The 16,156-nt window shown below is 54.1% G+C and overlaps 1 protein-coding gene across 11 annotated transcripts in view; it reads right to left on the bottom strand.

Annotated features, from left to right (window-relative positions):
- RAP1GAP2 (RAP1 GTPase activating protein 2) overlaps positions 1-16,156 on the bottom strand; it is a 257,076-nt gene that overhangs the window by 228,979 nt on the left and 11,941 nt on the right. For 5 of the 11 annotated variants that reach the window (XR_010343282.1, XM_064378124.1, XM_064378121.1 and 2 more), the window contains exons 1-2: positions 7,688-7,830; positions 214-249 (exon numbers count right to left, since the gene is read on the bottom strand). Coding sequence is in view for 10 of the 11 variants with exons in the window: in XM_064378124.1 (XP_064234194.1) it covers positions 214-249; positions 7,688-7,815 (164 nt within the window). In the remaining variant the exon portion in view is untranslated. Of the gene's footprint in view, positions 1-213; positions 250-4,289; positions 4,296-4,379; positions 4,500-4,626; positions 4,771-7,687; positions 7,831-16,156 lie in introns of those variants that run through there. The other 6 variants (XM_064378120.1, XM_064378127.1, XM_064378123.1 and 3 more) reach the window with 5 other exon arrangements.

Below are 16,156 nucleotides of genomic sequence, written 5' to 3'. Positions count from 1 at the left end.
CATTCTGGCCCCTGGTGATTCCATTCCCACCCCTACCTTTCCCTGAACACCCCAGGAATAAGTTCCAATCTGGAAGCACCATGGACTCGGCCTGGAATCTGACAAACACGACAGCCCCTTTGTGTCTCCCACAACCTTCGGGAAACGAGGGCCCCAAAGGCACTCTGACCCCCATCATCGCTGGCCTTTACAGAACAGGAAACAGCTACTTACTTGACCTTCAGACTCGCCAGCATGGTCTTGTCAATCCTGCCAAGAGAAAAGCAAGGGTTCCAGTAAGTGCGAGGCTGAAGGCTCCCACAAAGCAGCTGCAGGGGAAGAGTCCCCGGGGCAGCCCAGACCACCAGACGGCGGGCTCTGTCTGCACGGCTACAGGGGCCCGTTCCCCATTAGCAGAAGAGATGACCATGAATGCTGGGAGGGCTGGGGCCACACACCACTCTATAACATGGGTACTATAATTCTCCCCATTTCAGAGATGAGAAAAAACTGAGGCTTAGAAAGGTAAAATCACTGGCTTGGTCTGAATTCAGGTATTGCACTTCAGGCCCAGGGATCATAAGCACTTTGTGTGCGGCCTCTCCCTTTATTAGGGCTACCCCCACCAGAGGACTCAGCAGCCCAGCTTCACGGGTCAGCATCAGGTGGACATCCATATTTCCCAGGCGTCTGATTTAGGAAGATGTAAGCACCCCCAGCACCAGGTACCCTCCTGCCCTAGGAGCTGCCAGTCCATCCAGGGAGGCAGACTCTACTCCTGGGGCAGAACCTGGGGGGGTCATATCAGGCACAGGGGTTCAGGGCGGGGAAGATCACGTTTGCTGCAGACCATCTTGGCAGCCAGCTCCTCCACCCCCAGCCTGCGCCCGCCCTTGCTGAAAAGGGAGGCAGCGCCGCCGAGCTTCTATTTTTACCCCCTGCATATGCCAGCCCTTATGGCTGGCACGAAGAGGCCCCTCCTCCCTCTCCAGAGGCAGAAAGGTGGGCAGCGTTCCCACTGTCAGTATCTCCTCTTGTGGAAGGGTCATGACCACCTCCGTCACCAGCACTGCCACCAGCACCAAAGCTGCATTCGACACATCACGACGCGTGCCACCATCACTGTCCCTGTCACCATGCGTCACCAACGCTATCATCAGTGTCGCCATCACCATCAGCTTTACTAAAATTGCCACCGGCTCCAGGATGCTGGAAACCCTGGACACTCTTTCTGTCACCCTTGTCTGGCCAGCTCAGCTCTGCCTCCAGCTTCCCCCACACACGACTCCAGGGGAGAGGAGAGAAGAGGTGTCAGACACGGAGCTGGGCCAGCCCACAGCTCACCCTGAGGCCTGGAGCTAGGGATGGGGTCCTTCCACTCTGAGTAAACTCCCAGGACCTTTGACCTCAGTTCCAACAGCAAAGTAAGCGGCCTAGTCCATGCCCCTCCCAGTTTCTTCCCCAAAGGCCCTCTTGAGTCCCTTCCTTGGGACTTCCACCACTGGTCCCTGAGGGTCTCATGCTGGAATCCCCACCCACTCTGGGATGCAGACCCTCCTCTTCCCCGATTCAACCCACAGATGCCTAGATCCAAGCAGGACTCAGAGCCCACACTCTGCTGTAATGCCTGCAACGCAGAGCTGACCAGTGGCAACCCTTAATAATACACACTTAGGTTTTACATTTTCTCAAGGAATCTCTTAATTCTTTTTTTTTTTCCAGATGGCGTCTCACTCTGTCCCCCAGGCTGGAGTGCAGTGGCATGATCTCAGCTCACTGCAACCTCCACCTCCTGGGTTCAAGTGATTCTCCTGTCTCTGTCTCCTGAGTCCTAGCTGGGACTACAGGGGCGCACCACCACACCCAGCTAAGTTTTTACATTTTTAATAGAGACAGGATTTCACCATATTGACCAGGCTGGTCTGGTCTCAATCTCCTGACCTCATGGGAATCTCTTAATTCTTACAACATCCCTGTGCTGTGGGTAAAGTAGAAATCTCCCATTGACACATGGGGAAACTGAGACCCAGAGAGAGGAAGTGTCCCATTTGAGTTCTTCAGTGGTCAAGGTGGAGTCAGCGGTGGAACATGGGCTCCAGGTGCGTGCACCTCTGATCTCTGTCTGGTCAACCCAGCCCACCACACCGCCCACAGGCACCCTGGTCACAGCAGCCCCAATCCCCGATCCACACCCACACAGTAGCCAGCCCACCAAGGTTCCTATACCAGGGTGAGGCCTCGGGAGGGCGGGGCTGTGGTTTTGGAGAGGCTGAGATGGGAGATGGAGAGTGGCTGTGAGGCTGGGCCTTCCCCTTTCAGGAAGTCAAGGCTCCTGGGCGCTCCTCCTCCCCCACCCCATCCCACCCACCCTCATCACCTTGTCTGCCCCTGGGGCCAGAGGTTACCCACCCTGCATCCACATCCAATGCAGCTTGGAAAAACCCACCCCCCGAGACCCTGTTCACTGTCTGGAGGGACCAGGGCTCCAGGAATCTGTGACATCCCCTCCCAGCTGGCAGCCACCCTAGATGACGCCCAAACCCCCGTCTCACCCTCTTTCTTGCTACCCTAACCTTCCAAGCCCAGAAGGCCCCACCATCCTCTCAACCTCAGTGGGCCCCAAGCAGACACATGCTGTGTGCAAAAGACCTCAGTTAGTTCACGCGCATCTACTGAGCCCGTGTGACAAGCCAGGCTTCCGCAAACACGACAGGGCAGGGCCTGTCCTCCTGGAACCCACAGTCCAGTGGACACTCAGTCAGCACACGGGGGCCTCTGGGACATCCTAGGGCTCTTCCTCCACCTTCGGCTCTGCCTCAAAAGCAGCCCTGGGCAGCCACGCTCCTGTCTTCCCCCTCACCTGCCCAGATGCAAACCTCAGGCCCGGCTTTGCCTCTAGCTCCGGAGCAGCGGGTCTCCACACAGGGGCTTTGTATAGAATAAAGTGAGGCTGAGACCTGGACCCGTGCCCAGGGAGCTTTCTGACGGCCAGGCTTCCATCTGCTCCACACCTCCCAGAGAAAGGTGGGCCTCAGGGGGTACAATCTCACTGCTGGGCCCTGCCCTGCAAGGCTCCCAGCCCAGACACACACACCCCTCCCAACCAGAAGTCAACTCCTCTGCTGCCTCCCGGACACCGGCCCCTACCCTCAGGGTGGCAGCTCCCAGGCCGCAGCATCAGGGAAGGCCCGAGAGCAGACACAGGCCACACAGTGCCATTTTCTTCTCATCTGCACCGTCCCATCTGCCACACATGGGATGCCCACATCCCTCCCCGCCAGAGGATAGATGGCAAAGTGCTTTTGAAGAGGAGGAAGAGGGACATAAAAAGCCACACATGGGGCCGGGCGCGGTGGCTCAAGCCTGTAATCCCAGCACTTTGGGAGGCCGAGGTGGGTGGATCACGAGGTCAAGAGATCGAGACCATCCTGGTCAACATGGTGAAACCCCGTCTCTACTAATACAAAAAATTAGCTGGGCATGGTGGCGTGTGCCTGTAATCCCAGCTATTCAGGAGGCTGAGGCAGGAGAATTGCCTGAACCCAGGAGGCGGAGGTTGTGGTGAGCCGAGATCGCGCCATTGCACTCCAGCCTGGGTAACAAGAGCGAAACTCCGTCTCAAAAAAAAAAAAAAAAAAAAAGCCACACATGGAAGAGAAAAGTTACCAAGGAACGCAGCCCCTCTCTCCCTCACCCTTCATGCCACCCCCATTAGTCCACCATTTTCCACACCGGGACACCCCTGGCCACCTCCCTTGGGGCCCCTCCCAGTCCGACAACGCCCCCAGCCCAGGAGCTGAAAGGAAACCGAGCATGAAAACCACCAGACTCTGTTCCCCAGCTGCGGAGAAGCTGCCAGCACTGGGAACCAGAGACAAGCCGTTGGCCTCTGTGTGCCTACTTTCTGCCCGCCAGGGAGGAAACAGCACATCCCTCGTCCCAAACAGAAGCTTAGAAGCAAGAGTGGCCAGAGGGACAAGCAGAAGGCTGGGGACAGACGCAGCTGCTAGGACAGAGCCAGGGTGGGCTGCCTGGCGTGCAGGTGGGAGACCTCCTCTAGCAACCCAACCCGAAGAGAGCAGGCAGCCCAGAGGCCCAGAGGTCACAGACCCCCCCACCACAAGGCCACACCAACAGCATAGACAGGAGCATCATACACACACACACACACACACACACGCGCGCGCGCAGCAGCTCAGACACAGAGTACACGCGTGGCCACACGCACAGGCACATGCTCACACACGGTCACATGGACTGCCAGTCACAGCCACACACACCTGCACACACAGGCTCAAACACACACTTACACATAATCCCAGACACACACACATACGCAGGAACCTGCAGACACAGAGACACACACATTCAACTGCAGTCACACACACTTGAGCGCTCACCCGCCCACGGGCAGCTGGTGCAGACCTGCAGGATTCGCCAGCAGGTTGTGCCCAGAGACAGCGGGGAAGGCTTACAGTCTCTGATGTCCCCACCGGGATCCTGCATCTCCACCTGCCAGGGCGTCAGCAGACCCAGCTCTCGGGCACAGCCCGCGCCCCTCTGTTCCCACAGCCACCAACGTACTCAACGAGACTTCACTTCTAAGTTTTCTCCCATCGCTCGACCGCCCTCCCACCTGTCACCCACCATCCGAAGCCCCCAAAGGAGACGCTGCGCTTCCGGCCAAACATGGCTGTGGCTGCAGAGCCCCGGGTCCCAGCGATGTCCCCGGGGCTGTCTGCAAGAGGACTGTGGTACGGCGGGGTCAGTGCCGGCGCAGGGCGGGGCACCCAATGTGGCACCTCCCTCTTCGCTTGTCCCCAGCCTGAGCTTCCTGTGGGTGAAGCTGCAGGCTGGGAGGTGTGTCCTGCTCTCCAGGAGGCACCAAGATAGGCCGAGGAGGTGGTGGAGGGCAGCTTCCCCACACCCAGAAGAACCCACAGCTCCGGAAGGGGCTTGGCTGGCAGATTGCTCCACAGCCCAGTTTGCAGCCCGGCCCACACAGCCCCAGCTTCCCAGAACCCAAAGGCACCCAAAGGATTCCCACAGCCACGCCTAGGAGTGACATAAAGATGCAGCTGGAAGCCTCAGAGGTGCCTGAGCACTAGAGTCCTTCACGCCCACTCCCAAGGGCTGCCTGAGACAGGGACCTTTGCCTGCCTGCTCCACTATGGCTTAGCACATGCCAGAGGAAACAGCCACACATGTCATTACACTGGCACACATGGATGTAAGTATACATGCACATGAGTGGGCACAGGGGCACATGGGATGCACACATGGGCAAATGCACACACAGGAGACCCAGGTACACACAGATACATGCATGCCGGCATACATCTCATCAGACACCTGCACACGCCCGATCACAGCGCTGCACACTCGTGTGCATAAATGCACACTCATGCGCACAAATGCACACTCATGCAACTCCACAGAGGCATCAATAGAGACACCTGCACACTCTTCTCGACTGACAGCTCCCCACTGGACACGTGCACAGACCTGAATGCATGCACATGTGCTCACAGGCACTCATCAACACACGCAGACTGCACACACAACTCGAGATGCATTCACATGTACACACACGGGCACAGAGCTGTACCTGGCAGCCCCCCGAGGGTCTAGACAGATGTCAGAGCAGTGCCATGCTTCACTGGCAGTGTGGGCTGGGTGGGCGGTACCCATGTGTGGTGAACTTCTCTTCCAGCTGAACCTCAGCGCCAGTCCTCATCCCTGAATGCACTGGTGCTGGTCACGCCTGGTACACAGCAGGCACTTACTAATGGCATCCCCTCAAAGGGATGTGGTACATACACTACAATAGACACAGGGGTGGGTGGGCACAGACAGGACCCCAGGCCCCACCCTACCCCCAAGCAGTGGAGAAAGGGTGCCATTGGCCTCTCTCTCCAGCCAACTCTCCCTGAAATCTCCTCTCGGGCCTGCTGCCATCTGAAGGTCCCAGACTCCGTGTTGAGGTGCCAGGGGCCAACCCCAACCTGTGGACCAAAGGCACAGGATTTCTATTTTCTTGACTCCTTCACAGCAGGGGACACCACAGGGGTCTCGAGCCCTGGGTGGACTGGGGGAGCAGCTTCAGGGTCCTGGGCCAACACAAGGCTGGGGGCTGACTCTCTTCCTCCAAGGCAGCGAGCCCCTAGCAGGAGCCCAGAGGCTTCCCCCCACCCTCACCTCTGCCCCAGGAAAGTTAGGATTGTGTGATTCATGCTTTGGGGTGGCTTCAGGCTGCTGGCTTCCACCTGGATGGCCACTGCGGAGTGCCACAAGTGCCCATCGCCCCAGTGGCACCCACCCACACCCAGGAAATGCTCAACAGGTACCGTGGACACCTTGGGTCCTACCTGCCCTGCCTCCATCTAACCTTCCTCTGAGAAGAACAGCTCTGCACTCAATCCGCCTCCAGGGTCAGAAGTGGGCACCTGGCCAGGCCTGGCCAACCAGGGCATCCGCTCCTGGCTGTGGGGACTGGTTCAGGAGACCTAAGTGAACCCAAGAAGACACCTTCCCAGGAGGCTTCCCCTGCTAAAGCACAAGACGAAAGCCTGCGGCTGTGGAGAGTGCGGAAAAATGAAACTGACCTACAGGAAGGCAGGGAAGAGAACTGACAGAGACAGGGAAACAGGAGGAAGAGCACGTCTTTTTTTATTTTTTGAGAAGAGTCTCCCTCTGTCACCCAGGCTGGAGTGCAGTGGCATGATCTTGGCTCACCACAACCTCCGCCTCCCGGATTCAAGAAATTCTCCTGCCTCAGCTTCCCAAGTAGCTGGGATTATAGGCGCCCGCTACCACATCTGGCTAATTTTTGTATTTTTAGTAGAGACAAGTTTTCACCATGTTGGCCAGGCTAGTCTGGAACTCCTGACCTCAGATGAGCCACCCATCTCAGCCTCCCAAAGTGCTGGGATTACAGGCGTGAGCCATCACACCCAGCTGAAAGACAGTCTTAAGGGCATCGTCTGAGCTCCAGGATCAAGCTGTGCCAGGAGCCAGCTGACCCCGGGTGTGGGAGAGCTAGCACTACGTCTCTTTATTCCTAAAGCCAGTATGAGCTGGATTTCTTTCACAGCTGGCCACTCGGCCTGCTCCCACCGCCAACAGCAACACCTGCTTTAGGCCAAGCACCACGCTGGGTGCAGAAAGCACCGGGGCTAGCCAGACACAGCCCACAGCCTCAGTCAGGAGGTGCTGGGGCAGGGGGTGTTGCATGGGTTGCAAATTTCTTACTTTTTTTTTTAAATCAGTTAGAGGGAGTTAATGACAGGCCCATCTTTGGAGTATACTTGGATGTGCTTTCATGCATGAGAGAGAAGTGGGGTGAGAGTCACATCACACCCGGGCACACCCACCACCCACACTGACCACATGTGAATGTTGCCTGCCGCATGCGTTCTAGAAGATAAAGCTGACAGATGCTCTTATCTGGGGCCTCCCAGTCTATGGAGACACCCAGGTAAAGGCCAGGTATGAACACCTGGACCAAGCGTTCCCAGAGCCGGGAAAGGCTCGGGCCCAGGCCCAGACATCTGAACGGCAGCCTGCAGATGAGGCAAGGGGCGCGTTTCAAGCCTCCGCTGCTGCTGCTCTGAGGCTGGTTTCCCCAACCTGGGGGTGTGCTCCCTGACAGCCCCAAACAATACTCATGATTCAGATGCCTCACAGCAGGCAGAGGTGCAGAACTCACAGCAGCCTGGACTTCTTAGACGCCACTGGGGTCCAGGAAGCTTGGAGAAACCAGAAGGATCCAGTGGTCCACGCACTCCCAGAGTGAGGGCTGAAAGAGGGAAGGGACTCTCCCAGACGGCTTTTCATGGCATTTCACGAGCGCTGCAGGGCGAGAGCCGGCTTTTCCCGTCCTCCTTTCCTCTCCTTCTTGGGGCCCCATGACCTCAGGCAAGTTAGCTAACTTCTCTAGGCCTCAGTTTTCTCTTCCATAATTTGGAAGGCTGCCACCACCCTCACGAGGTCATCAGTGAACGGAAACACTCAGCACAGGGCTCCAGAGCCATCACAGGAGCTGCTGTCATTACTGTTGAGGGCGATTCTGCTCCTGCTTCAGTCCCGCTCAGCTTCCCGACCCCCCTGCTCTGACCCCTTAGTTCCTCTTCCATGAGCAGTGCACAGTGAGGGGACCTCGTGCTCTCTGGGAAGGATTGTGAGTCCAGAGAAAAGGGAAGCAGCCGGGCACAGTGGCTCATACCTGTAATCCCAGCACTTCGGGAGGCTGAGGTGGGTGGATCACCTGAGGTCAGGAGTTCAAGACCAGCCTGACCAACATGGTGAAACCCCATCTCTACTAAAAATACAAATTTATCTGAGCGTGGTGGCCAATGCCCATAATCCCAGCTCCTTGGGAGGCTGAGGCAGGAGAATTGTTTGAACTTGGGAGGCGGAGGTTGCAGTGAGCCAAGACCGTGACACTGCACTCCAGCCTGGGTGACAGCGTGAGACTCCATCTCAAAAAAAAAGAGAGAGAAAAGGGAAGCACTCTGTGAGGCAGGCCCAGCCCTCCTGGCCCCACCAAGCACAGCCCAGCTTCCTCCCACAGCTCTGCTGACTTGGCAGCCAGGCAGCCAGCAGGGAGAGGAGGACGAGCTGCGGGCCCAAGAGGGCCAGGGCAGCACCGGCATCTTTGAGTCTCCTGTGGGCCAGTGCGGACCGAACCGCTTAGCTCACTCCAGCCTCACAACCCCCTCTGAGATGGTGCCCTGTTATTTTACAGACAGGGACACTGAGGCTCAGGGAAGTGAAGGAATCCAACCACAGTAACCCGGCTTGATGATTATCGGCCCCACTCATTCTGGAACCGGCAAAAATGCACAGTTTGTCAGTGCCCATGTTACAGATGAGAAAACAAGAATCCTAAAGCAATGCTCAGCTCATCACTGGGGAGAGAATAATGAAGAGGGAAAGAGCAAGTGCCCGGGCCTCCGCATCGCCTGGCTGGATGGGCTCCTAACGCTTCCCAGAGCCTGCTGTGGGTCACAGGTCACAAGGGCTGTGGGTGTTCCTGGGGGACCAGCCTGGGGGTAAGTCCCAGAGTCCCAACCTCAGGGCAGAGGTCCAGGGAACCCACCCAGTTCGATGGGCTTTTTTTTTTTTTTTAGAGACAGAGTCTCGCTCTGTCACTCAGGCTGGAGTGCAATGGCGTGATCTCAGCTCACTGCAACCTCCACCTACTGGGTTCAAGTGATTCTCCTGCCTGAGCCTCCCGAGTAGCTGGATTACAGGCGCCCACCATCACCCCAGCTAATTTCTGTATTTTTAGTGGTGACAGGGTTTCGCCATACTGGCCAGGCTAGTCTCGAACTCCTGACCTCAAATGATCCACCCACCTTAGCCTCCAAAAGTGCTAAGATTACAGGCAGGAGCCACCGTACCTGGCCTCCCCATCATCCTTCGTCTTCATGTGATTTATGAAGGAAGCAGAGGCCAATCTACGTCTCCCTTTGGATGAATAGTAGACTGAAGCCCGAAAAGAGTAGGTGACCTGTCCCCAGTGACTTGGAGGTGGAGCTGGGATGAGAGCTGAGCTCCAGGGGGTTAGTACTGGGGCTGGATGGGTACTGTCTGGACGGCAGAGGATCTGGGTCAGACCACCTAGCGCCTGCTTCTCTTGGACATCTGTTTCCTGAGCTTCCTGTAACTGCCTCATCCCATGCCTGGGAAAGGAGCTTGTCTCATCTTTCAGCTCCCGCTGGTGGCTGTGAGGTCTGAGCTGCCCAAGCAGAGGAAACCACATTGTCCCTTCTGCTCATCCTGCCAGGCTGGTCTTGAACTCCTGTTGGCCAGGCTGGCCTTGAACTCCTGACCTCAGGTGCTCTGCCCACCTCAGTTTCCCAAAATGATTGCAGAGTGATTGCACATCTGCATAGTGATATTCAGTCCACAGATCACTGCCCCGCCTGCACTATCTCAAGGGCCAGACTGAATTTCCCATTGCTCAAGTGCTGAAAAGCAAGATGATGGCAGATTGCAAAAGGAGGGCTTGTGAAAACTGATTCCAAGAGCAGGGCCGAGATGTACCAAGATTGCACAATTTATTCTCTTGTTTTTTGAGAAGGAGTCTTGCTCTGTCACCCAGGCTGGAGTGCAGTGGTGCGTTCTTGGCTCGCAGCAACCTCTACCTCCTGGGTTCAAGCAATTTCCCTGCCTCAGCCTCCCAAGTGGCTGGGATTACAGGTGCACCATGCCCAGCTAATTTTTTGTATTTTTAGTAGAGACGGGGTTTCACCGTGTTAGTCAGGATCATCTGGATCTCCTCACCTCGTGATCCGCCCACCTCGGCCTCCCAAAGTGGTGGGATTACAAGTGTGAGACACTGCTCCAGGCCTTTTTTTCTCTTTTTCTTTTTCTTTTTTTTTTTTTTTGAGATGGAGTCTCACTCTGTCACCCAGGTTGGAATGCACTGGTGCAATCTCGGCTCACTGCAGCCTCTGCCTCCCGGGGTCAAGCAGTTCTCCTGCCTCAGCCTCCTGAGTAGCTGGGACTACTGGTACACCCCACCATGCCTGATAAATATTTTTTTTTTTTTGTATTTTTAGTAGAGACGATGTTTCACCATGTTGGCTAGGCTGCTCTTGAACTTCTGACTTTAGGTGCTCTGGCCACCTCAGTTTCCCAAAATGATTGAACAATTTATTTTTATCTGTTCAGTAAGGCCTGAGACCAAGACAGTTGCTAGCAATACGTGGCTATGAACTAGAGAAGCTACAAATTTTACCACAATTAAAAATTTTAAATAATAACAAGGTATCGGCTGGGTGAGGTGGCTCTCGCCTGTAATCCCAGCACTTTGGGAGGCCGAGGCGGGCGGATCACGAGGTCAGGAGATCAAGACCATCCTGGCCAACACGGTGAAACCCCGTCTCTACTAAAAATACAAAAAATTAGCCGGGCGTGGTGGCGTGCACCTGTAGTCCCAGCTACTTGGGAGGCTGAGACAGGAGAATCACTTGAATCCAGGAGGCAGAGGTTGCAGTGATCCGAGATCATGCCATTGCACTCCAGCCTGGGCGACAGAGCAAGACTCCAACTCAAAAAAAAAAAAAACAAGGTATCACTATTACCCACCAGATAAAGTTTTTTAAAAACTGATAATGCCAGGCATGGTACCTCATGTCTGTAATCCCAGCACTTTGGGAGGCCAAGGCAGGTGGATCACTTGAGCTCAGGAGTTCAAGACCAGTCTGGGCAACTTGGTGGAACCTAATCTCTACAAAAAATACAAAAATTAGTGGGGCATGATGGCAGGCACCTGTAGTCCCAGCTATTGGGGAGGCTGAGGTGAGAGGATCACTTGAGCCCAGGACAAAGAGGTTCCAGTGAGCCATGATTGTGTCACTGCACTCCAGCCTGGGCGACAGAGCACAGACTCCGTCTCAAAAGAAAAAAAAAAAAATTGATTATGGTGTAAAGGTATAGGAATCAGGCAGGCATCTCATTTATGTGTAGATATTTGACAATATCTCTGTGCTGGTTAATTTTATGTGTCAATTTGACTGGGCTAGGGGATGTCTCCATAACTGATGAAACATTATTTCTGGGTATGTCTGTGAGTTGTTTCTGGAAGAGATTCGCCTTTGAATTGGTAAAGAAGATGCCCCTTTACCAATGTGGGTGGGCATCACCCAACACATTGAAGGCTTGCCAAAACAGTGGAGGAAGGGAGAGTTCATTTTCTGCCTGAGCTGAAACACCCATCTTCTGCCCTCAGCTATCAGCCCTCCTGGTTCTTGTGCCTTAGGACTTGGACTAGAGCTATACCACCAGCCTTCCTGGATCCCCAGCTAACAGACAGCAAATCGTGGGACTTCTCAGCTTCCAAAATTGCATGAACCCGTCCAGGTGCAGTGGCTCACGCCTGGTTGAGCTCAGTAATTGCAGCCCTTTGGGAGGCCAAGGCAGGTGGATCACTTGAGGTCAGGAGTTCGAGACCAGCCTGATCAATATGATGAAACCCCCATCTCTACTAAAAATACAAAAAAAATGAGCTGGGCCTGGTGGCAGGCACCTGTAATCCCAGCTACTTGGGAGGCTGAGGCAGGAGAATCACTTGAACCAGGAAGGCAGAGGTTGCAGTGACCCAAGATTGTGCCACTGCACTCCTGCCTGGGCGACAGAGCCAGACTCCATCTCAAAACAAACAGAAAAACACAAATTGCATGAACCAATCCCTCATAATAAATCTAAACACGCACATGCACACACACGCACACATCTGTATACATATGTATATACTTCCTATTAGTTCTATTTCTCTGCAGAACACTAACACACTCCAGCAAAACTGTTTAAGTGTACATACCCTTTGTGCCAACCATTTTGTTTTTAGAAATTTATTGCACAGCTTAACTCATACAAGTTGACAAGATCTATGCATACAGACATTAATCAAATCATTGTAATAGCAAATTCAAAAAATAATCTAAATGATCACCAACTGAGGATTAACTACACTGCAGAATAAGCGTACGACAGAATACTACGTAGCCACTGAAAATAGCCAGGTAGCATTTAATATACATTTATATATGAAGATATCCTAAAACTTCAAGTTTAAACAGCCACAGTGTGCAGTGGCACAGACCTGTAATCCCAGCACCTTGGAAGGCCAAGGCAGGAGGACTGCTTGAGACCAGGAGTTTGAGACCAGTCTCAGCAACATAGTAAGACCTCGTTTGTACAAAAAAAATTTTAATTAGCCAGGCATGATGCTGTGCGCCTGTAGTCCCAGATACCTGGGAGGCTGACGTGGAAGGATCACTCCAAGGCGAGGAGGTTAGGATTGCAGTAAGCTAGGACCACGCCACTGCACTCCAGTGTGGGCAAAGAGTAAGACCCTGTCTCAAAACAAAGCCAAAGCCGGACATGGTGGCTCATGCCTGTAATTCCAGCACTTTGAAGGCTAAGGCAGGTGGATCACTTGAGGTCAGGAGTTCAAGACCAGCCTGGCCAACACGGTGAAACCTTGTCTCTACTAAAAATACAAAAATTAGTCAGGTGTGGTGGTGGGCACCTGTAATCCCAGCTACTTGGGAGGCTGAGGCAGGAAAATCGCTTGAACCTGGGAGGCGGAGGTTGCAGTAAGCAGAGATCTCGCCCCTGCACTCCAGCCTGGGGACAGCGCAAGGCTTCATCTCCAAAAAAAAAAAAAAAAGAAAGGCCGGGGTGGTGGTTTACACCTGTAATCCCAGCACTTTGGGTGGGAAGTGGGTGGATCACCCAAAGTCAGAAGTTCAAGACAAGCTTGGCCAAAAATGGCAAAACCCCGCCTCTACTAAAACTACCAAAATTAGCCAGATGTGGTGGCAGGTGCCTGTAACCCTGCTACTTGGGAGGCAGAGGCAGGAGAATTGCTTGAACTGGGGAGGCAGAGGTTGCAGTGAGCAGAGATCTCACCACTGCACTCCAGCCTTGGAGACAGAGTGAAACTCTGTCTCAAAAAATAAAAAAATAATAAAAATGTAATATAAAAGAAAGGCTTGGACACTGGAGGATGCCTGAAGGGCTTCTCACGAAATGGGAGCACACAGCTAACTCTTTGCCCACACCCATGCAGCTGGGTCACTCCAGCCCTCGCTTACTAAGTTTAGCAGGGCACCTGGCACCTCACAGGACAGGCCAAAAGGTGGGCATTCGCGCCCCCTGCAGGCAAGCTTGGGTGGTGCGAGGTGGAAAGGGAGCATCTTCTTGGGCTTAGTTCTAGGATGGCAGCCCTGCTGCCCTCTGGAGAAAGGGGTTGAGGGAATGGGGAAATCCTCCTTGTTGCAGAAGAGAAGCAACCACCACATGGTGTCAGAACACGCGGACTCCAGCCCCAGTTCTGACGCTAAATGGAGCTGTGGGGAAACCACTTAAACTCCCTCCGCTTCAGGTTTTTCATCTGTGAAGAAGAACTTCAGGCTGGGCACAGTGGCTCACACCTGTCATCCCAGCACTTTGGGAGGCCAAGGCGGGTGGATCACCTGAGGTCAGGGGTTCAAGACCAGCCTGACTAACATGGCAAAACCCTGTCTCTACTAAAAATACTGGGTGTGGTGGCGCATGCCTGTAGTCCCACTACTCAGGAGGCTGAGGCAGGAGAATGGTTTGAACCCAAGAAGTGGAGGTTGCATTAAGCCAAGATTTTGCCACTGCACTCCAGCCTGGGTGCAAGACCAAAACTGTGTCTCAAAAAAAAAAAGATGTCATTTTTTTTTTCCTTTCATTCTTACCATACCAGTCCCCTCCTGCTGAGGACTAGAGCCTCAGAGAGGTTAAGAGACTTGTCCAAGCCTATAGGGCTGGAAGGTGACAGCAGAATTCAAACCCAGAGCCCCCCTCTCAGCCCTTCTTCCATTCCTTCAGGGAAGGCTCACGGCAGAGCAGGCCCCAAATGAGGGCTGCGTTAGATGGGAGACGCTGCCAGGCTGGGCTCGAGCAAACCCCCAGATCCTTCCTGGGCCCCCTGCCAATGTCCTGCTCAGGAGCAGCCCAACCTGGACCACAAGGACCAAACCCTGAGATTCTCCCTGAGATTCCTCCCCGAGGCTAGCAAGCAAGGCCAGGGGACGATGCCTCAGGCAGATGAACAGTGACTCACATGGAAGCAGGTGGCAGGGACAGGGAGAGGCGGAGAGTGCCCTCAGCTCAAACACGGCGTGTTCAGGGCTCACTATCCTGATTTTCCCTGGATAAAGATGGGGGTCCTGGTGGTGTTCACCCCAGCCCCAGGCCCAGAGCAATTCTGCCCAAGTCCCAGCCTCATGGTGTCTCCAACAGCAACACTTGCCCCAGGCCCCTTGAAGGGAGCAGGGCTGACCTGGAATGAGATAATCAACTGGGACAGCAAAGGCCTTTTCCATTCAAGCTCCCCCTTCCCTCCCCATTACAGGCCCCACCCTCAGCAGGGCTCTGCACAGTAAGATGCCCCCTGGACTATATGAGAGTGAGTGGGGATTCGGGGACAGACCCTGTCATTTGGGCAGATCCAAGCCTTACCTGTGGCCAGGGTATCAGTGGCAAAAGTGTACCTGTTGCTAAAAGAATTGGCCAGGTGCAGTGGCTCACACCTGTAATCCCAGCACTTTGGGAGGCCGAGGTGAGCAGATCACCTGAGGTGAGGAGTTCAAGACCAGCCTGGCCAACATGGTGAAACCCCGTCTCAACTAAAAATACAAAAATTAGCTGGGCATGGTGGCAGGTGCCTGTAATCTGGGCTACTTGAGAGGCTGAGGCAGAAGTATCGCTTGAACCAGGGAGGCAGAGGTTGCAGTGAGCCAAGATCACACCACTGCATTCCAGCTTGGGTGACAGAGCAAGACTCCATCTCCAAAGAAAAAATAAACTGCTGGCCAGGTAAGGAGGCTCACCCCTATAATTGCAGCACTTTGGGAGGCCAAGGCTGGTGGATTACTTGAGGTCAGGAGTTCAAGACCAGCCTGGCAAACATGGCAAAACCCTGTTTCTACTAAAAATTCCAAAATTAGCCAGGCATGATGCCTGTAATCCCAGCTACTTGGGAGGCTGAGGCAGGAGTATTGCTTGAACCCAGGAGGTGAAGGTTGCAATGAGCCAAAATCATGCCACTGCATTCCAGCCTGGGCGACAGAACGAGACTCCATCTCTAAATAAATAAATAAAATAAAAAGTGAAATAGCTTCCACCTGGCTCTCTTTCTGGGCATGCTTGTTCCTTAACTCAGCCACCATGCTGGGAGGAAGCCCAATCTAGCACGTGGAGACAGCACATAGAGAGTCCCATGTGCAGAGGAACTGACCCAAAGTCAACAGTCAGCAACAAACGCCAGATATGTGAGCAACTGGGCCTTCAGATGACTTCAGCCCCTAGACCTTGAACCACTCCAGCCAATGCTGAGTGGAGAAGCGTTATCCCCACTGAACCCTGCCCACATTGCAGATTCATGGGCAAAATTAATGTCATCATTGTTTTAAGCCATAAGCTTTTGGTGGTTTATTAAGCAGCATTAGATAACCAGCACACTGGCAGGACCAGAATTTGAACCAAGCAAGCTGGCTCCAGAGCCTGTGTGCCTGCCACTCTGCAATGGTCCCTGCTGTGTAAAAGACAGTACAGAGGAGGGATTTCAAGCTTAGGTCTGGAGTCGGACCTCTCTTCACTCATTAATTCATTCATTCACCAAATGTTTATT

The sequence above is a fragment of the Aotus nancymaae genome, unplaced genomic scaffold (genome assembly GCF_030222135.1).
Source record: "Aotus nancymaae isolate 86718 unplaced genomic scaffold, 86718_ANA_hifiasm-v0.15.2.pri h1tg000018l, whole genome shotgun sequence".
NCBI lineage: Eukaryota > Metazoa > Chordata > Mammalia > Primates > Aotidae > Aotus > Aotus nancymaae.
Note: the sequence above shows the minus strand (reverse complement) of the source record. Positions and strands in the feature narration are given on the sequence as shown.